This window comes from Pinus tabuliformis, chromosome 6 (assembly GCF_031772625.1).
Source record: "Pinus tabuliformis cultivar Carrire ecotype Pingquan chromosome 6, CPIR1, whole genome shotgun sequence".
Taxonomy (NCBI): Eukaryota; Viridiplantae; Streptophyta; class Pinopsida; order Pinales; family Pinaceae; genus Pinus; species Pinus tabuliformis.
In genome coordinates this window covers 2,051,452,766-2,051,475,912 of record NC_142292.1, presented here as the reverse complement: position 1 = coordinate 2,051,475,912, position 23,147 = coordinate 2,051,452,766, and the positions used below count along the sequence as shown (strand labels likewise).

The 23,147-nt window shown below is 40.8% G+C and overlaps 1 protein-coding gene across 6 annotated transcripts in view; it reads left to right on the top strand.

Moving 5' to 3' along the window:
• LOC149267472 (hyperosmolality-gated Ca2+ permeable channel 1.5-like) overlaps positions 1-23,147 on the top strand; it is a 292,293-nt gene that overhangs the window by 202,253 nt on the left and 66,893 nt on the right. For all 6 annotated transcript variants that reach the window (XM_089433173.1, XM_089433142.1, XM_089433149.1 and 3 more), the window contains one exon: positions 5,616-5,861. In XM_089433173.1, coding sequence (XP_089289299.1) covers positions 5,616-5,861 — 246 coding nt within the window. The remainder of the gene's footprint in view (positions 1-5,615; positions 5,862-23,147) is intronic.

Here is a 23,147-nt window from a genome sequence, read left to right as displayed (position 1 = left end):
CACCCTACATGTGCCAATGTATCCCTCTGGAGGGTCGGGACCCCGTATAGGGAGACCAAACCCAAGATGGAAACCATCTGCAATCTTGCATAAGATCCAATGCGTCCCCTAGCCTTCTAGTACAACAAGTCATTAGAGAAATCGAGTAAATAAGCTTACTAGTCATGGATCATAGGTGGGGATTTCATAATGGTCTACCCTTTGATAATGGGCTCTGGGATGTGCCAAAGTATCCTAAACTTCAAATGGGGTTAACCAATAATCCTATTAGGTGGTTTCCACCACTAAAGTGGATAATATAGTCAAGGTGCATCCTTCAAAAGGTGGTGGCATGTGACAGATAGGTGATGGCCATGATGATGGGGTAGAGCTCATGTATTGACATTTTCCCATGTTCTAAATGTGTTTGTCTCGACCATCTTTTGCATTTTTTGGTACATTTTCTTGTTGAATGTGGCCAAAAATGCTTTTATCTTTCTTTTTAGCTGCATCAACCTTTGGGCTTCATTCTAGGCCATGACCCAAGGTGTGGGCAGGGGGATGGGGAAATCTAACCATATGTGGACACAAGTCGGAAAAATGATGAATGGGGTGATAATGAGTGGGAAGAGGGTAATATAAGCAGATAAGGGAGTGGGACCACGCAACCAAAATTAGGGTTTCACATGAAATACCATCCCTAGAGTCACATGGTCAGTAAAAGAGATCCCACTGGACTAGAATCCAAGGTTAATACCCAAAAGGTGTCTTAGGGGACAAGAGCACAGACCTAACCCATTCTTTTTGCCGAACCCCCCCATTAATCCATGCCCTGAAGTGTCCATGACAAGCAAACTACAATACTCAATTACCAAATGACAAGGCATACCTTTAAGTTCGAGAGGCCCATCTTCAAACATACGATCATGGTAGATGGGTGAGGGACCATATGGCTAACTCAGGTAGCAGAGAAATGGCACAATGAGCTAGCTGGTGGCTGCAAGGGGCTGCTGGCTGCTGACTGAGGACCATCTTGGAGAAATTTTTTTTTCTCCTAGGGATATCACCCACAAAATGGTGTGTAACATCTGGCTCCAACTGGGATGTCATCTCTCGAAGAAGTGGACGAAGGTACTCAAGCGGGAGGTCACGAGAACTCCAACAATCTCTTGGTTACCATAGACCTGTCACCTGCACATATAATAGATCGAAAAATATGGGGCAACATGCTTTCGCGGCATCTCATGATCACACATGCTATATGTTAGGCCATAAAATCAACAAAAAATAAAATATGCAAATATGTATATATCTACTATGAGAAATATCATATGACATTAATTTTAATGCAAAAATGGGCATGCAATGCATCCTACCCTAACATGCATATTACGAGGCTATTATTAAGTGTAATCATAAAGCCAGTGCAACCAACATATCATCAAGTCAATATAAATATGTCTGCCTATATGATTACTTATGCAACAAATCCCAAAGCGAATTCAAACACCAACATATGGAGGATGCTGTGGGTGGGAGATGGGAAAATATGATGCCCACACATGGATGATTATGTGAGAAGAGGTAAGAAAAGGATGTACTCTAGTCCATGAGATCTTCTCTTGCAACCAAAATATAGAGATGTCAACAACCAAGCTCATAAATCGTTGATGGATGGTAACCTCTGGCATATCACTTCCACCATTGTCCTTATTATTTAGGTCATGGCCTATGTTCTTCATCGGGTTATGATTAGTAGGAAAGGGAGGTCGACGAGATGGAGAAACACAAGTAGGTTGCGCATGATGATTACACTGGAGAGAGGAGATTATGGAGTGATCAAAACCCTGAGGGTGTGTCCAAGGATTAAAAGTATAATCAATGATGGGCTTTTCGTTGACACTATACTCGTGAGGGGGAAGGCGCTCATAGTTACTTGAGATCATATAATCAGGGTGAAGGAATCACTTGATGAAGACTCAAGATGATAACCAATAGGAAAAAAGGAGAAATAAATATTGTATTCAACGGGTTGTGCTTTCCCAAAATCCTAATCTAAAGGCTCAAGTGATTTTAACATAGAATCATACTCAGGAGAAGTGGGAGCCTTATCAATTTTCTTAGTCTCAAAGATTTGGTCTCTCCTAGAAGGAAAATTGATCACTTGCAACTGCCCCTATTTATGCAAAGGAAAATGAAGATTCTCCTTCCCAACGGTATCAATGGGTATGTCATCGTAAATAATGCCTGAGGGGAAGGGAAGACCAATCTCATACTCATCCTCCTTGTTGGTGTCGTAAATGGGAGCATAATCAAATTAGGGACCAACAATTTCCCATTTCTCCTTTTCAATGTGGAAATAATCTTCAATGTCATCTTTCAAGGGGTTAAAGGGGTCAACTTCCCGAAGGTTCTCAAAGGGAGAATTAGAAGTAATATCCTTGAGAAAGGTAAGGTTAGTCTCAACTTCCCCTTTCATAGACTCATTCTTCCCAATAAATGTGTTCTCAAAATCATCCTTCTCATCATGCGAACTCAATGATGACTCGTCTCCCTGCTCACTACTTAGCTTCTCAATGTCTTGATGATGCTCGATGAAGGCTTACATGAAAGTGATTAAGAAAGCCATCAACGAACTTCTCAATAGATCATGATCATGCAACCATGAGTTATGACCACCGAGAGATCCCATGAACAATCACATAAGGACATCTTGGTGAACAACCTTCTCTCTTGAAACATGTGCATTAAATCTTTCTATGTGGTCAATTGCGGAGAGTGCATCACCATTAAACACAGGCACACCACGTACCATCCTTCCTGCGACATGATTAGGATGCCCAGGGATGTTGGCAATGTCCAAAGCGGGAAATTTATCAAAGAAAGACAACCTATTAATGGTATACATGAAAAATATGTAGGAGTCGCCAGGGTGAAATTAAAGATGCCTAGAAGAATGTTTGCTTCACCCTACAAGCATCGACCTTAAAGTTCAATGAAGAACTAGGGCTTCGTTCTTCCAGTGGAGTAGGCAATAATGATATGTCAATATATCGTATAGGGAACAAAACACATGTTTCATGTCCCCGACAATGGTGCCAAAATATTACCGCTCAAACTAGCAGGGGTTCTAGGAGGAAATCCTAAAGGGGCAATTGCTAGGTCAAGGGCAACAATGGAGCAATAGCCCATTGTCACCTCAACTAAAGCTCCCTACTTGTTAAGGACTTCCACAATTTTTCGTATTGTTAGAGAATTCTGTAAGAGAATTGTGTAATGGACAGATCAAAAACCATTAGATAGTTCTCTTCCGAAAATCTCTAACCACTCGAAGAATTCTGAAAGATGCAAATAGATTACAAGATAAAGAACATACGACACCCCTTATTAGCAATAAGCTTTTAGGAGAAAGCTTTTTGAAGAGGAAGGCAATGTTATGAATACAATTTATATAAAAGTAGTAAACATAAAAATAATAACAATCATAATAATGATTAATTAGTAATCATTAATTAAGTGATTAATATAGAATAGACATGTCTGTAAGGACATGACCATTTATAAAAGGGCACATGGCTAGGTATATAAGTGGACCCTCATTTGTAACATCACACCTCACATCCATTCTTTTATACATTATTCCACATATATGTTTCTTACCCTCAATGGATGTCCTCGTGTTCCAAGCGTTCTTAAGATTACCGCATAAATACGAACTTTGTTTGTAACAAAGGACAATTTTGGAGCAGTTCCAGAGGCTGTACAAACTGCACAGGCTAGGAGTGCGAGCAACCAGAAGGCAGTGTGAGCAGGTCAGAGGGAGGCTCAGTGATTTTGCAGAAGGGAGAAATTTTCTCCAAATTTGGCGAGATTTTGCTGGAGGATTGCCAGTAAGGCATCCAAATTATTGTACCCAAATTTTTACTACTGCATAATAATTAAAATAAACCTTCATCTGTTGCATCGGTTTTCTCTTCGGGGTTTTTCTGCGGACATCAGTCCAAAAATATTGTTGTCTATTTTATTGTGTGGGTGCATTATTTTCTTGGCTTCTAGTTTATTTTCTGCAGCATAATTTATTTTGGTGAAGATTGTAATTGTGAGTTTATCGATATTTTCTGTAATAACAAATAAATGACAGAACAATTAGGAGATAAATTTCCAGTTAATTGCAATCAAGGAATTTTCACACAAACCTAGTTGAGGACTACTTCTTTTTTGTTGCCCAAAGTGGGACATTGTTGTCAAGAATAGGGAAACCCACTCATGGGAGTGTCGTGCAGCAGCAAGTGGCAAGATAAATGGGATTTTTTTAATGTTGAGATCCACATTCAGAAGCCCCTGAGAGGGTGCAGATGAGTACAGGTTGACTTTGATGGCGTAGATACATTCCTTGTAGTATGGGAGCTTAGTTAAAGAGATTCTGTAAGATGTATTTCTCAAAAAAGCAGAAATAACTATCTTTCTTTATTTGAATTTTAACGTGGTTGTTTGGAGCTCAAATGCCTCTCGTTGGGATTTAAACTTTTAAAGTCAAATTGTTGTTGTCAAGTCTCATACTGTACTTAAGCCACAACAGCATTTTCTGGAGTATGGACTGGCCTCCTCATTTTTCAAGAACTTGTTCCTGATGTAGCCATTAACCTCTATATGTCTTGATAAGGTGATTTCTTGGGCTTGGTCTTGGTATTCCTTGGTAAGCAAAACATTGCTTATTTGCAACTTTAGCTTGATTATTTAATAAACTTTGTCAATACTTTACTGTAAAAAGATTCTTCAAAATACCATTAGTAAACAATATATTTGTTTCTAAAAATTTGTGTCTGCTAAGCATACTGGCATTGGATACAAAATTTAATGATAATTTAGTATCTGAATGCTTATTTCTCTGGTATTTCCCTACCATGTTAGTAATTTGAATGTTCCATTCTATGAGTATGGAGTATGTTATCTAAACTGACTTGGTGTACATATTACTAATAAATCTTTTCCCTTCTATGGTATTTGATGTGCTAATTACTTTCAAATCCAGATCCTTATATACTTTGGTTTTCTTATAGTTTAGAACTAGTAATAAGCATGGATACGTTGTCGCTTAATGCCTTCAACATGGAAAGCTAGAATAATTTTGAACGTCCAAAGGACTTAATGTTTTCATTCATTGCTAGCAAGGTCAAGCCTTGCTAAATCTGTAGGTAATCTGTTGTAGCCGTTTAAGTTACTTGTATAACTTTTATGACAAGTGTGGTCATAACTATTAGGTTATTGTTCTTTGGGAAACACCAATTCAAAGAAATGTATTTTGGGTAGCTTGTGTTGTGTCTATTGGTTTTTTGGTTGTGGCTTAAAGTTTGAGCTCATCTCAGGAAAAGATGGCAAATTAGCCTGTCATTGGTTCTCAGTTTGAAAATGTAGCATATCGATATGTTTGGGTGCTTGAAAAAATAAAGCAGTTCAGTCATGTACCTGAATGTTTTTGTCGTAGAAAGGATGGAGTTATGCAAATCATATAGTGTCAGATAAGTATTTGGATATCCTCAATATTGTGGGTTCATAGAAAAATAAAGCAGTTTCACCATTCTTGATGTTCTTACATTCTGATCAAATTTGGAAAACTGTTTAATACTGTTGTGCAGGAAAATTATCAAGTCATTTCTTCAAGGATTTCTACCAGGGTTGGCTTTGAAGATATTTCTTATTTTACTTCCTACTATCTTGATGATCATGTCAAAAATTGAAGGTTATGCGGCAACATCTATACTTGAAAGGAGAGCTGCTGCAAAGTATTATTACTTTATGCTGGTGAATGTATTTCTTGGAAGTATAATTACTGGAACAGCATTTCAACAACTTCATGCTTTTCTTCATCAATCTCCAACACAGTAATCTATCTTTTCCCTTTTCTGTTGCACTGCACATACTCATATCTGCCTCCTTGAATATCCTACTTATGGATTTTCCCACAGCACACCATTCTCATATAAACTACAAAAGTTCTGTTCTACTTCTTCGATATTTGATGCTGTTGGTACCTAGCAGGATGATGGGCTCTTAACTATGTATATATATATATAAAATAATCTGTCCCACTTTTTAAAGGGAATTCACTGCTTCTCCTGCAGCTTCAGCACCATGAACTTAAAGTCTTGGCTAATTGATTTCTCCCATGGATTTATATGTTTCTGTATAACATAAGAATTATTTCTCTAAGGAAAAACACAAAAGAAATGAAGTCCCATCATTAAACAAGCCACAAACCACTGGTAATTAACAATTCGGCTGACAACCTATGCAATTAATTGGTTGAGGCTCTTTTTTGGCAAATTTCTAGGCTTTAGTGTAACAAGTATTATATAATATTTTGACTGTTTTCCTTTTATTAAATAGTAATATGGTTTTCAACAAATGTTTTGTAGGAGGATTATGTGCACATTATTTAAATGGTTTTAAATACTTGGACTATGTGCAACATTTTTGGAATTGGTGGATTTGAACAACTAAGAAATATGCAGTTTGTGACATACCTTTTGGTTTCCACAGGATGTCATGGGTATTTATAGGACAAACTCTTAGAGTCCAAAATGACAACTATTTATGTTATAGTTGCTGCAAGTGAACTAGGCCTTGATTCATGGGCCTACTTGGTCTTCCAAATTGGCCTTTAAACTCCACTTCGATTTCCAAATAACACCTCCTCACTATTGTGACATCCTTTGACTTGGAACACACTTCTAATGTGTCCCCAACTTATTTATTTTTGCATTTTCCTTGTCTTTTTCCCCGCTTTTGAGTAAAAGTGGATTTTGGTGAGGAAATATTTATTTTTTGGATTTCGAAGTGGGTACTAGGATAATGCTGGTACTCTGATTACGAATTTTGAATACTTACATGCCATCAACATTTCTTAGCACCACATTTTCACTTATTATATACAAAATTAATTAAAAAATCTTGTTCAGTGGGAAATTTTTAATTATTTAAAAATTTATAAAACTACATAATGCAATTCCATAAGACTCCGGATATGACCTGGCATGGTAATATACATTGACCCTAGACTCAAAAACACACTCAAGGCCCAACTATTAAGACACACTCCAACTTTGGAGGTTTTGAGTGAAAAAACTCAATTAGTTATTCATCGTTAAAAAAATGAGAATAATTAATTAAGTGAGAAAACACAATCTAGAGTGGACTCCCTTTGTAAGCAGGTCCCAAGTTGTCTAAGTCCGTTACATAAGTTCATCATGCTAGCATCATTTATTACAATTTCCCCGTGGGGGTATGAAATTTGCATAGAAGGAGAGAGAATGTTGGAAATACTAAGAGGGGGGTTGAATTAGTATTTCACTTTTTCTTTCAATTTAAGTATCACAAGCATTAACCAATCAGATCATATGAAGAGTATACAAAAAGCTTATGAACAATTTATTTATATACAAGGGAAACTACAACTTCTAGTTTATCAACTATGACTGGAAGGGCTACAACCCCAAATTTACTAGCTCCCACTGGAAGGAGGCAACAATCTTCTGAAGGAAGCTATAACTTCTTTCCCTAGCACCACCCTATCACCCTCAACAATAAAAGAAAGAATAAAACTCTTGGGCTCTTGTATCAGGGATAGTGTCAATGACCTAAGTTCATCATGATAGTGTCATTGATTACAATTTCCCTATGGTGGTACATAATTTGCATAGAAGAAGAGAGATAAAGTAGAGAAAGAATGTTGGAAATACTGAGAGGGGAGGTGAATCATTATTTTGCCTTTTTTTGTTCAATTTGTGTAACAAGCATTAACTAATTGGATCATATGAAGAGTACACAAGAAGTATATGAGCAATTTATTTATATACAAGGGAAGTTACAACTTCCGGTTTACCAACTACGAGTGGAAGGGCTACAACAACAATATATAATCATTACTATCTCTGATTCTCTACTTAAACATATTCAACTTCAGATTTTCTTCAATAAGTATGCCACTGTAACTCTGACCTCCAATGCAATAAAATAGATTCTAATTCATACATTCGGTCAACTACTTTAGATATGCCTCGAATTATGCTTTTACTAGCTCAGATCTCCCTCAGAAAAGACTATTGATTTGCCTTAAAAGGTAACTTGGATCTCCTTGAAGACATCTACAAGGATGACTTCAGGGTATGCTCCAAACTTCTACAAGAATGACTTCGAGATCTGCTTCAAACTTCTAAAAGATTAATTTCAAGATTTGTTCCAAACTTCTAGAAGAATGATGTGAAAAAGAACTTCAAAAATTGTGCCAAAATCCTTTAAAAATGTGCCAAAAGTCCTTACATAGATAGCCTCTCCAACCCGAGCTCTCCTCACTTTTGGTTCATGAGATATGAACCCTAGAAACACTTATTTTCTTCATTTGTTTCAACAAGCCCAAATTTTCCTTGAGCAAATTGCTGAAATGCATCCTCCTCATGCCTCTATATAGTGCATTCAGGGTTTATATTGGATCGACTTGTCCACTGGCTAGACATGCTTGTGCAATTGGCAGAATGTATAATGAATATTCAAAAAATCATCTCTCCTCAACAGTGAGGAGTTAGAGGGAGTTCCATAGACTATTGGAAAGGTCTTAGAATAAGGTTTTCAACCATGTATGTTATACTTTGTTAATTTTAGGTATGTTCTATGCTTAAAGCAATTTATATCAATTTTCATTGTTAGCTCAACATCTTTTCCAGATTAGCAATCACATCAGCATAATAGTAAATTGCAGATAGAACATAAACATAAATTGCAGAAGACAAGCCAAGACACAAGATGTGGCGCTAGCCAGTGACAAACCCCAATGTGGGGAAACCCTTGATTAATTCTTCTTATATGTTCTTCAGTAGTTTAGCAAAGAGAGAGAGAGAGATAGTACATTTACAACAGAAGTCAACACTTTGACTTATCGAAATAAGAGCATAGATCATCTCTAAGAAGATGATACATGAGGTAACTGAACTCAATTGAAGACATGCTGCTTCAACTGATTCTCCAAGGTGACTCCATCACCATGCTGCACCTAGCATTGTGCTGCTTCTCATCATCATGCTGCACCTCACTGCGCTGCACCATGCTGCACCCATCATTACTATGCTGCATCTCATCATGCTTCACTAATCATGACTGTACCCATCACTGTACTGCTGCACTATGTTGAGCTCTTCATTGCGTTATGCATTGCTGCTCCATGTACTTGCTGCACGAAGTACCATTGTTGTCCCAAGTACCATTGTTGCATTATGATTGCTACACCATGTACTTGATGTCCCATGTATCCACCATGAACCATTGTTGCACCATGTATTCGCTGTTTCATGTATCCACCATGAACCATTGTTGCTATGTACAACTACCAATTTGGCTCCCATAGACTGCTCAACAATCTGATCCAAACTAACCCAAAGAATGGATCCAACACACATCACAACTGCTGCTCCAAGACTGTTGTACACCACTGTTTGCACTGCTGTGCGGCTCAAAAGCCTTTCGGATTTAGATTCCTGCACAGAGGAAAGTTGTTGTCAGATGGGATGTGAAGTTCGAGGAGGACATGGCCTTTAGGAGATCACGAGAGTTAGAGTATCTGGATCAGCCAGACCCTCAGCAGCAGTTGAGTCAGTCGCAGGAATCCAGTGGGCAGGGATCAGGAGGATCAGGAGGTACATCTATGAGGATGTCAGGTCCGTCAGTGAGCAGTGGCTCACCGAGCCAGAGGGGTGGTGCTCCGGGCAGCATGCAGAGCAGTTCACTAGGGAGTCCACTGATGGACAGTTCACACGGTACCTCAACTTCTATAGGTTTAGGTGTGGGCAGGAGGACAGCAGGCAGACAGTCAGGAGTTCAGGCTCCTGATGATGATGGGGAGGAGGAGTTTCATTCTCCTATGGGAGAAGTGCACTCAGGGAAGAGGAAGCCCAAGTGGCTTCAGGACACCTTGAGAGATGCCACATCTGTTGCTGAGCCTAATAAGCCGGTCAGAGAGAGTAGACCACCTGAGAGGTTTTGTAGCTATATGGCAATGACTACCAGCATCTTTGACTCTGAGCCTTCTAGCTATGAGGAGGCAGCTAGCCAGCAGGTCTGGAGAGAGGCCATGCAGGAGGAGTATTCTTCTATCATGAAGAATGATGTTTGGGAGGTGGTGCCAAGGCCTGAGGGCAAATCCGTGGTTACTTCCAGATGGCTTTACAAGGTAAAGCATGTTGCAGATGGCAGCATTGAGAAATTCAAAGTGAGGTTTGTGGCTAGAGGGTTCTCCCAGGTAGAGGGAGTTGATTATGAGGAGACCTTCGCTCCCGTGGCTCGATATACTTCAATCCATTCCATTATATCGATAACAGTAGAGATGGGTTGGAAGATCCACCAGATGGATGTGAAGACTGTATTTCTCAATGGCTTCATATAGGAGGTGTACATTGAGCAGCCACAGGGCTTTGAGGTGCATGGGAAGGAGTCCCATGTGTGCAGACTGAAGAAGGCCCTTTATGGCTTGAAGCAAGCTCCCAGAGCTTGGTACTCCAGGATAGATACATACTTGCAGGGGATGGGTTTCACAAAGAGTGAGGCAGATCCGAACCTTTACTATATTGTGATAGGTGAGGAGCCTCTCATTCTGGTGCTGTATGTGGATGACTTGGTCATTACAGATGCAAAGAGACTCATAGAGCATTGCAAGAGAGATCTTGCGGTGGAGTTTGAGATGAAGGACATCGGCTTGATGCATTACTTTTTGGGTTTGGAGGTGTGGCAGGAGGAGGGGCATTTCTTCTTGGGGCAAGGGAAGTATATTGTGGACATCCTTGGCAGATTCCACATGGAGGATTGTAGACCCATGTCGACACCGATGATCACCAACTGGAAGAAGCTTCATGCTTCGGATTCCGAGTTGGTGGATCCCACATTGTACAGGCAGCTGATTGGTTCCTTGATGTATTTGGTCAACACTAGACCAGATATTTGTTTTGCAGTCAACACGATGAGTCAGTTTATGTGTGAGCGTAGGAAGGTTCACTGGGTGGCTGCAAAACACATTTTGCGGTACTTGCAGGGGACAGTGGATTATGGTTTGGACTACAGGCAGGGGGATGGAGTGAGATTGGCAGGTTATACTGATTCTGATTGGGCAGGTTGTGCTTCTGATAGGAAGAGCACTTTAGGGTGCTGTTATGGGTTGGGTTCGGCAGTAGTGTCATGGTTCAGCCTGAAGCAGCAGTCAATAGCATTGAGTTCAGCGGAAGCAGAGTATATGGTAGCCAGTCTAGCTAGTTGTGAGGCCATCTGGCTTCGCAAGATGTTGTTTGGCTTATTTGGTCAGCCGTTGAGACCTTCAGTGATTTACTGTGATAATCAGAGTTGCATTAAACTCACGGAGAATCCAGTATTTCATGACAGGTCAAAGCATATCGGGATCAAATATCATTTCATCAGAGACTGTGTTCAGAAAGGAGCTGTGAAGCTTTAGTATATTCCCACTGATGAGCAGGTTGCAGATATTCTTACCAAAGCCTTACCACGGGAAAAGCATGGCTACTTCAGAGACAAGATGGGTGTGGTGAGGAACACCTTCCTCGGTAAGAGGGAGTGTTGAAATTTGGTACCGGAGGACAGGTGGTTCCCTAAGGCTTTGATCTTTGGCCTAGGGAAAAGTGTCCAAAAAGAATTTAATTTTTCTCTTAAAGTGACTTTATAATTTTTATAAAGTCAAATCTAATTTAAAAGTGACTTTATTAAAGTCAATGAAAAATTAGAAAGGAAAAGTGACTTTGGAAATAAATGACTAAGTGGGTCTTTATTAAAGTGGGGTGAATTAAAAAATAAAAAGTGAGTTTTAAATGAGCATTTAATCTCAGCCCTAGATCTCAATCTATTTTAGCCATTGGATTTAGGGATCACCCAAAAGTCACTTAGGGTTAGATTAAAGGAGGAAAATGAGGAAAAGGTCATTCTTTCTTTCATGAGAAGATTGAGAGAAGGAGAGCAAGAAAGCAAGGGAGATTTTTGGACAGGGAGGAGAAGGAGACAACAGCTTGGCACACATTCCAAGGCAACAGTTTAACAAATCTGTATAGCTGAGTTAGCACACAGTGAAAGGTAGATTTTGGCACGATTTTCTAGAAATACGTAAAGCTGTTTGCACATAAATCGAGGAGCAACTTGCACAGAAATCGAGGAGCAGTTTGCTGGCACATTTTCCAAGGAAATCTGTACAACGTATTGCTGTTTTGCTCTGCACGCAAATCGAGGTCCGTACAACGTATTTATTGCAGGCCATACAACAGCATTTAAGGCTGAAAGTGGGCATGAAAATCGACGAGGCCATACAACATTTATTGCTGTCCTGTTTTGATGTTTGCTAGTATTTTCCAATTGGCTGTGAGGCATGGAAAACGAGATAAGTTGTAAAATTTGCTTGCTGATTTTTTTGCTGAATATTTCTCACTGTAAAAGCATTTTTTAGAAATAAGAAAGAGCTCTCGAACTGGTTTTCCCCAAGAGTTGTAGGGGGTTTTTCCAGGGTCACATTGACCAAAAATCACTGTGTTTAAATGTGTTAAATGACTGTTTATACCTACTGATTTTTTATTTCTGCATTTTCCAGCATTCTGTAAAATTTCCAGAATTTGTGTTTTCAACAAAAAATTATTTTTTCAGTTGTTGAATATATGGATATGGGAAAGGACATTTAACTATACGGGAGAAATAAGGTGAAACTGAAAACTGTGGTTGGAAATGAGAAATTTTTACATCGTTGATACTAGTTGATATGATCCTCTAAGTGACAAACAAAACTATCGCACTGAGAAAGGATCAGTCCATCCTAGATTGATCTTTTGTGGAATCAAATTTTGTGATGAATAGTTATCATAGGACCACATTCTGCAAACTTCAGTATCCTTGGGAACATAATTTTGTCGTTTATTTTCTGAGCGATACTGGTACGTAGCTTGATTGGAAAGTCTGCTCTTGTGATTTGGATGTCAATACATAGCTCCTTTGGTTTGACTTTCCTCTATCATATTAGTGGTTGATTCCTGATTTTCTTTAGGCGCTATTGTTGTTAAGTTGGCGACTGAATCATCATTTGGAATGTCCATTGTTTGGATTGCAACTTCTGCATATGTTTTAACTTCTCTAGATTCTTCTTCTTCCTTACTTGTGATATTGACTGGAACAATATTTATTCCCTTATCTTCAACATGGACTGAAATGACTGACAACTTCAATACTTCACCTTGAAGTTGTTCTATGTTAAATTATGGTATGTTCTATGCTTAGAGCAGTTTACTTCTTTTTCTTCTTATTAGCCATAGATTAGCAATCACATATACATTAAGTAAAGTGTAGATAGAACATTAAATGATCAATAGAAAACAAGCCAAGACAAGAGACACAAGATGTGGCGGCTAGCTAGGGGAAAACCCCAATGCGGGGAAACCCTTTGATCAAATATTCTTTTATCTTCAATAGTTCAGCATAGAGAAATAGTACAAAATCTGAATTCTATAATTTTATATCAGCAGCAGCAAACCCTAGATCAACAAAGTCAAACTTGGTCAAATTAGTTGAAATTGACCTCTAAAATACTTGGTCAATTGCCGGTCAACTTTTCATCGAACAGCCTGAAGAAACAGCCCTTGAACAACCCCAAAAGTTCAGTCAATTTGCAGATTTCTGTAGTCAACTTGCAGCCTTAAACTACGACAGTCAACACTAGTCAAACCAGAGGTTAGATCACCTCGATTTTTGTGCCAAAAATTGTGGCTTGCCTACGAGAGGCAACCACACCCAATTTGCACTTCTGGAAGGTCAATGCTTGGTCAACTTTGGTCAAAGAGATGACTTGTTGCCCTAGCGTCCTTTCTGTGTCTTCCTTGCCCTAGGACGTCTTCCTTTCAACCACACTTGTGAGAGAGAGAGAGGCTCCTTTTATGCGTAAGAGAGAGAGAGAGAGAAGATGAGTGAATTGAATTGTCCAAATGAGGAGAATGCTCCTTGTATTTATATGCAAACGTTGAGGTTGAATAGACATGACTGTTGGGCTTCTGAGCCTACATAAGTTTGCTGGCTGACCTTGACAATTTGTCCTTAATCAAAATAAATTCATATCTCCATAAATACTTATCGGATTCGAATGATCTTTAGATTAATCCTACACCTCTCGATGAGAGGGATCTAGGAAAAATATCAGAAGCCATAAATAATGTGATCCGCATGGAGTTTGGCCCTAGTTGCCAATTTTAACACTCCCTCTCAACTAGGGAGAACTTCATCTGAAATCTGTCAGACCGTCGCTGCTATCCATCCATCAAATGCACTGTCCTGTACAGCTTGACCCCACTCTGGTCTGCTCTGCTCGAACTATGAAGAAGAAGAAATGATCGAGGATGTATCATACCATCCTTTGCCTACCCGAAGTCAGTCTTATAGTGTGAACCACTCTCACTGATCTCCGATCAATCATTGATCCCAGATTAATGGATGTCATTCTAGCATAGGGAGTACGGTAGATATAGCAATGCGTCCATCGATAGTACTACTATGGTCCCTATCCTCATTTCCCTGCTCATTGATCAGATGAGAGGTACTTCCCATGAGTCCCAGACTGCATGGGTAGGATGCCTCGACAGGAGAACTAATCATCTTGTCCACAGGAGAATGAATCATCCTGTCCAGTGGATGCGATGGAGAACTAATCATCCTGGCCTACAGGAGAACTAATCATCCTGCTCCACAGTCGCCACGGAGAACGAATCATCTTGGCCCACAGGAGAACTAATCATCTTTTTCCACAGTTGCCACGGGGTGTCACAGGGGAAGGTTGAACCTTTACCCTGTACATAGTGCACCACCAGGGGATGGTGAGTCCCCTTGTGGTCACATGTCGCTCGAAGAAGTACCCTAAGCCCCCCTAGAGCTCCCAAAGCTTAATACATCATACTTGACCCTCATAAGAGGGTCTCTGAACGACACCAAGTCATTCTCGGAAAGTCAGGGATTTGACCTTTCCTAGGGGCTTTGTCAAAATGTCGGCGACTTGTTCATCTGTACTGATATGTTGGAGCCTTATTGCTCCTCGCTACACCATATCTCGAATATAGTGGTACCTGATGTCGATATGCTTGGAGCGATCATGTAATACGAGATTCTTTGATGAATAGATCTTGCTCTGTTTGTCACACAGAATCACGGTGGTATCCAATGTAGATCCAAACAGCTCACTGAAGAGCTTTCGCAACCAGACTGCCTCACATGAGGCCATGCTAGCAGCAATATACTCTCCCTCGACGGTGCTCAAAGCCATTGACTTCTGCTTCTTGCTCATCCAGGATATCGAGGCAGATCCCAAAGAGAAACAACACCCGAAAGTGCTCTTTCGGTCCACCACACTGCCTGCCCAATCAACATTAGTAACCCAAGTAGTCTCACATCTCTGGCAGTGTATCTCAACCCATGAGTGATTGTGCCACGAAGATATCTCAACATATTCTTGGCACCAATCTAATGTGAGTGGTGAGGCTCAACCATATGTTGATTCAGTGTGTTGACTGCAAAGCATATATCCGGATGGGAGTTCACCAATTACATTAATGCTCCGACGAGTTGACGATACTCGGTAGCATTTCGTAAAACAGGTCCGGCAGCACTACTGCTTAACTTCTTGAAGTCAAGCTCCATAGGGGTAGTTACAGGCTTGCAGTCTACCATGCCGAATCTCTACAATATCTTCACCACATATTTTCCTTGATATAGGAAAATCTCTCTTGGTTTCTGCCAGAGTTCTAGTCCTAGGAAATAGTGCATAAGTCCTAGGTCTTTCATCTCAAACTCAAAAGCTAGCTCCCTCTTACATTCTTGAATGAGAGGGCCTGCACTTGTTAGAAAGAGGTCGTCAACATATAGCATCAGTATGAGAGGTTTGTCATCTATAGACTATAACCTTAAAGTAAAGGTTAGGGTCGGCTTCACTCCTAGTGAATCCCAACTTCATCAAGTAGCTATCAATCCTCTCATACCATGCTCGGGGTGCTTACTTTAGCCCATAGAGAGCCTTCTTCAACCTGCGCACATGAGATTCTTGATCATAAATTTCAAATCCTTCGAGTTGCTCCACATAGACCTCCTCTTTGATTGAACCATGTAAGAATGTAGTCTTGACATCCATTTGATGTAGGTTCCATCCTTGCGAAGCAGCAAGGGTTATGATCGAGCAGATTGTGATATATCGGGCAACAGGTGCAAATATCTCGTCATAGTCTATACCTTCCTTCTGGGAGAAGCCATGAGCGACAAAACGAGCTTTATACTTTTCCGCACTTCCATCAACTATCTTGTAAAGCCATTTTGAAGTGACAACTGCTTTGTCCTAGGGTCTGGGGACCACATCCCAAACATCGTTTTTCATAATGGACTCATGTTCCTCGGTCATAGCAACCTTCCATACTTGATGCTTGATGGTATCTATGAATGACGAAGGCTCATTTTGGATGATCGTGCTCATGATGGTCAGGTATCCTTGATACCTGTTCAGCTTCTTACTTTCACGGAAGGTTCCTCGGGGTGCAATGTGTCCTTCAATATCATCAAGTGTCCCCTTAAGCCATGAAGGCCTCTTCCTAGAAGAGGAAGGCTCTTGCGGAGGAGGATCAATAGGATCCATAGGTTCTTCCACATCGGGCATTGTGTCATCTTCTTTTCCTTCAGTTCCTCGGTGTCAGCTTCTTTAGATCCCCTTAAAGTAGGAAGATTGTCTACCTAGCTAAGAGCCATATCTTGGTCAAAGGTGACATCATGACTAATCTTGACTTCCATTTGACCAGCTACATAGATTCTATAGCCCTTAGTATTTTCTCTATAGCCCACGAAAATTCCTTTCTTTCCAGATGCACCCAATTTATCCCTTTTTTCTTTAGGCACATGAAAATATATAGGGCTTCCAAAAATTCTAAAATGAGATACGTCAGGTTTTTTACCAGTGAACATTTCTCCAGGAGTCTTAGAACTCAATGCTTGATGAGGGCATTGGTTTAGTACATATACGACGGTATTTGTAGCTTTGGCCCATAGAAACTGTTATCACCCCAAGAAACTCACCTAGGTTGTAAATCAGTGATGCTCGGGAACATTACAAATTCAACCAAATATAGTTGGATAAATGGTGGATGAATGGAACAAATGCTGCATATTCAAGCCAGATAACCACTTCTACTATGATTGACCCTAGACATGGGTGAACACCCCTAGACTACAAGGCTTTTAACCACCTATTACTCACAGTTTGAGGATAAGGTGATAATGGAGAACACTGACCACACCAGCAGATGCACAGGACCCTGTGATGGCCGGCTGCAACCAGTTAAGAGGTCTGTAAATCTAGTTTCTAATGCACAGACAGGATGATAGCTCTCTATGCATTAAACAATAGAAACCTGCACACATGTTCTATGATACATGCTAAATCCTAACACAGAGGTGGCATTGGTTTAGTACATATACGACGGTATTTGTAGCTTTGGCCCATAGAAACTGTTATCACCCCAAGAAACTCACCTTGATTGTAAATCAGTGATGCTCGGGAACATTACAAATTCAACCAAATATAGTTGGATAAATGGTGGATGAATGGAACAAATGCTGCATATTCAAGCCAGATAACCACTTCTACTATGATTGACCCTAGACATGGGTGAACACCCCTAGACTACAAGGCTTTTAACCACCTATTACTCACAGTTTGAGGATAAGGTGATAATGGAGAAGACTGACCACACCAGCAGATGCACAGGACCCTGTGATGGCCGGCTGCAACCAGTTAAGAGGTCTGTAAATCTAGTTTCTAATGCACAGACAGGATGACAACTCTCTATGCATTAAACAATAGAAACCTGCACACATGTTCTATGATACATGCTAAATCCTAACACAGAGGTGGGATGACAGCCCCTCTGATGCTAAACATTCACAGCAATAGAACAAATGCAAATAGGCACAACCTGGAACAAGAAAGAGAAGTGGAAAGTGAGCAATAAACAACAAAAGAAGCTTGTATTAGCTGGAAATGAAGACCAGATGCTGCAGGTTACAAAGTAGTTACAGTCTCAAGAAGTTGAACCTTACAACAGGGTTCTCTTCATCTAACACTCATCCCCCTTACATTTTTTGTTCTGAGTATATATAGTGTTACAATACAAAACATCTCTGTTAAACCATGCGTGGAGCAACCCATAAATGGCCACCAACCATATTCATATTCAGGAATGGGCCTCTGATATAAATCTGTCTGAGTTTTAAATAGATTAGACCCTCTTTGGTTCTCTGCGGTCCTTCTTGGGCAAGTGGAAAGAAATATGAGTGAAACCCATAACCATTGAATGCTCTATCTGGATCTGTGGTGTCCTGTTTCCTCCTTGGCCATACTGCTAATTAAATGCTGCTGCTGAATCATTGAACGACTCTATCATGACTGCTTTGGTTTAAAAACAGTGAGACGATGCCCAAACCATGCATTCCCGCCCATCACTGCTTCCATGTTGACTTTTAAAAGGCTGAGGCATAGTCTATTCACTATAGGGTACGCCTTTGGCTCACAATTCACATTAAAACAGGCCCCTCCCTTGTTTTTTAATATTTGACAAATACCTGCGAAACTGCCGCAAACCATGAAAAATTGGCTTTGGCGGATTTGAAATATATATATATATTTGTCCTTTAGAACCCTTTCGGATCCGAAATCCCATCGCAATCGGCGCTTGCCAGGCATCCTTTATATTTCCTCATATTTCACCATACACAGAAAACGCGCCTGAAACCATTGAAAATGGCTCAAGCGCGGACTTGAAATTTTATGCAAAATGATTTATAAATCATTGGGTCCGCCTTTCGGGCCCGAACCCCATTGGCGATTGGTGCTTGCCACAAGCTTCCCTTTGTATTTTCTTTATACAAAGAAAATACACAAAATACATTGAAAACGCTATGGGCGCGGACTTGAAAAAATATGAAATGGAGTGTTGTGCATATATCGGGTCCGGCCCGTCGGCCCGCACCATAACTTATGTTAAAGCCCCGCCCCTTTGAAAGTGCCGATGCGATACGTCGATGCGATATCGGCGATCGCTCATCGGCAAAGTCTCATGTCGCTGCCACTGCCTCCCCCGACTTGTGATATGCCGACGCGATCTGGATCGTTGATCGGCCAGATCCAACGGCTGAGATTTATGCGGATCCTTAAGCCTGTAATTTGATTTTTATATGGTTTTTGGGGTATTTTCGCCTCCTGATAGTGTATTTCTGCCCTCCAAAGGGCTTTCCTCTTGCAACTTTTTCGATCGGTGGAAAGCTTTAAGAGGATTTTGAAGGCTTTTGGGGCACTTTGTATCCATTTTTGGGCATCCTTCTGTGCGCAAACAACCCAATCAGGACTACATTTGATCCTCAAATGTTGGATTATGTAGCAGAGCTAACAGTGGCTCCTTCTGGGGATGAGATCCTCCCTGTGAGGTCTCAAGAACCTGCAGACCAATGCCTTCATACAAAAACAGCTATAAAAAAAAACACTTGCCTAGTGTCCATTGGGCATGGAGTCAACTAAGCATACAACATAAAACTGTAAAAGAACTTAATTACAAACATAAAAGCCTGAAAACTTAAACTTCGAAATTTGCCCATTTGCAGGGCAACCAAACTGTTTCTCCTGCTCTCAGCCTGGTTCATCATAGATCAGCAGGATTGGATTGATTTGATCCTCTACCTCAAAGAGTTTAGGACATTTGAGCTTGACAGGTAGGTAGGGATCAAATTTCACTCCCTTTCTGTATGTTCTCGTCCTTGGATGCTCTTCACAGGAGCCTTTGTACACCTGCTGGATAATCATGGCTGCTGTGTACTTGTCTGTGCCTTTTGTAGTCTGCACAACTAATATGAAAGATGCACCATTGTATTCTTGTGCAGGGGACACAGAGACATTTTCTGCTCCTGAATCTTTCTTTAAACAACCCTCATCCAAGGAGGAGTCCCATGACTGTGCATTTTCTTCCTCTGTCATCTGATAAGCTGCCATTTCAATCTTTGTGGAGGCCTTCTGAGTAGGTTTCATAATATCAAGACTGAGATGATCAGCTTCAGCCTCGATCATTGAACTATTTCTTGCCTCAGTGTTTAAGGGGCAACTGAGAGGGATTTTCACTTGAGCAGACAGAGAAGCAAAAGATGATGGGGAGCTTTCCTCCCCCTTTTTAATCACTGAACTGGGGACAATAGCAGGCTGGAAAATTTGCAGGTCTGCATAGCCATGGGGAGGTGAGCTGGCTTCGGGCACAAATTCTTGGAGGAAGGGACCTGCTGCTGGCTGCTTCTGCTGATAAGCTTGTTGTTCTGCAGGTACAACAAACTGATAAGCAGTGCTCTTGGATACTGCTTCTTCATATGCAGCTCTGGTTAGGAAAGGGGCACTGCCCTTATCTTCCACACCATGGACCTCCTCCTCTTCTTCGTATTGCTCCTCTTCCATGACTATACTCTGAAAAAGGGTCTTCACCCTTTTGTCTCCATTTGTATCTCTGCTTTTCTGCAAAATCTGCAACTGCTCTTGTGCTCCTCTGTATGGATCAGGCTTTGGCAGAGTAAAGGAACAAGGAGCTCCTGCTTCTTCAAAATACTGCTCAGCTCTTAATTTGGAAACTTCAAAGGCCAAAGACTCAATCACCCTGGCCATTTCGTCGATCCTATGATCTGAGGATGATGAGAGCCCATCCGTCTGCAAGTTCCCAAACTCAGTATAATCATAGAGCAGATCTTCTTTGTCCCCCCAGTGCTCAAGGAACACATCACCTAAGGTCTCGATATCTGCAATAGGCTAAACCAATTTCTAGCCTCCCCATCTAGGCTTTGGACAAAAACCCTCATCAACACATCATCGTCATTGATATTCAGGTCAACAACATAGCTGTAAAACGACTCAAGGTGCTCTTCAGCTGTTACTCCTTCTGTACCAGTAAACTTAGGCATGTATTTCTGATAATCTCCTACAGGCATGGCATTCAACGGGACAAGCAAGACCAAGGGTTCATACCTAGCGGCAATGATTCTTTCCATCCTTGTAAGAGCTTGCTGACTTGCCATGGCTGAGGTATACGAAAGGGATACTGGTGGACTGAGTGAAATGAATCAATGAAAAGAATGACAGAAACAGAGGAATATGATGGACAGTATGGGATACTTTTTCTACTGAGGTCTGAAAAGGAAATGAATAACCGGGAGCGGTATGAATATCTGAAGGTGAACTTCACTAACAGAGACACATAAAAATTGTTTAAGGCTTACCTGATCCTGATGCTCCCTTTTGCAAAGTTTTTTATGCTTATCGATCCTCTCAGGATCAGGCACTGGCCAGCTAGTGATTTTTGAAGATTTCTCCGAGCATGCTTCACGAAGTAGACCAGAACTTCAATGTGGAGTCGCCAAAGGATGGTCTTCCACCAATGGAGTTGCCAGACAGAAGATTACAACCAATACTGTGTTCAAACCTTGTCTGTCATCAAAGCTTGAAACTATGTCGTCTCCCAGGGAAGCTGAGCTTCAATCTCCTCTCCCCGGCAACGGCGCCAATTAATGTTATCACCCCAAGAAACTCACCTAGGTTGTAAATCAGTGATGCTCGAGAACATTACAAATTCAACCAAATATAGTTGGATAAATGGTCGATGAATGGAACAAATGCTGCATATTCAAGCCAGATAACCACTTCTACTATGATTGACCCCAGACATGGGTGAACACCCCCAGACTACAAGGCTTTTAACCACCTATTACTCACAGTTTGAGGATAAGGTGCTAATGGAGAAGACTGACCACACCAGCAGATGCACAAGACCTTGTGATGGCCGGCTGCAACCAGTTAAGAGGTTTGTAAATCTAGTTTCTAATGCACAGACAGGATGACAGCTCTCTATGCATTAAACAACAGAAACCTGCACACATGTTCTATGATACATGCTAAATCCTAACATAGGTGGAATGACAGCCCCTCTGATGCTAAACATTCATAGCAATAGAACAAATGGAAACAGGCACAGCTTGGAACAAGAAAGAGAAGTGGAAAGTGAGCAATAAACAACAAAAGAAGCTTGTATTAGCTGGAAATGAAGACCAGACGTTGCAGGTTACAAAGTAGTTACAGTGTCGAGAAGTTGAACCTTACAACAGGGTTCTCTTCATCTAACACTCATCCCCCTTACATTTTTTGTTCTGAGTATATATAGTGTTACAATACAAAACATCTTTGTTAAACCATGCGTGGAGCAGCCCATAAATGGCCACCAACCATATTCATATTCAGGAATGGGCCTCTGATATAAATTTGTCTGAGTTTTAAATAGATTAAACCCTCTCTGGTTCTCTGCGGTCCTTCTTGGGCAAGTGGAAAGAAATATGGGTGAAACCCATAACCATTGAATGCTCTGTCTGGATCTGTGGTGTCCTGTTTCCTCCTCGGCCATACTGCTGATTAAATGCTGCTGCTGAATCATTGAACGACTCTATCATGACTGCTTTGGTTTAAAAACAGTGAAACGATGCCCAAACCATGCATTCCCGCCCATCACTGCTTCCATGTTGACTTTTAAAAGGCTCAGGCATAGTCTATTCACTATCGGGTCCGCCTTTGGCTCGCAATTCACGTTAAAACAGGCCCCTCCCTTGTTTTTTTAATATTTGACAAATACCTGCAAAACTGCCGCAAACCATGAAAAATTGGCTTTGGCGGATTTGAAATATATATATTTGGCCTTTAGAACCCTTTCGGATCCGAAATCCCATCGCAATCGGCGCTTGCCAGGCATCCTTTATATTTCCTCATATTTCACCATACATAGAAAACGCGCTCGAAACCATTGAAAATGGCTCAAGCGCGGACTTGAAATTTTATGCAAAATGATTTATAAATCATCGGGTCCGCCTTTCGGGCCCGAACCCCATCAGCAATCGGCGCTTGCCACAAGCTTCCCTTTGTATTTTCTTTATACAAAGAAAATACACAAAATACATTGAAAACGCTATGGGCGCGGACTTGAAAAAATATGAAATGGAGTGTTGTGCATATATCGGGTCTGGCCTTTTCCTCCCGCACCATAACTTATGTTAAAGCC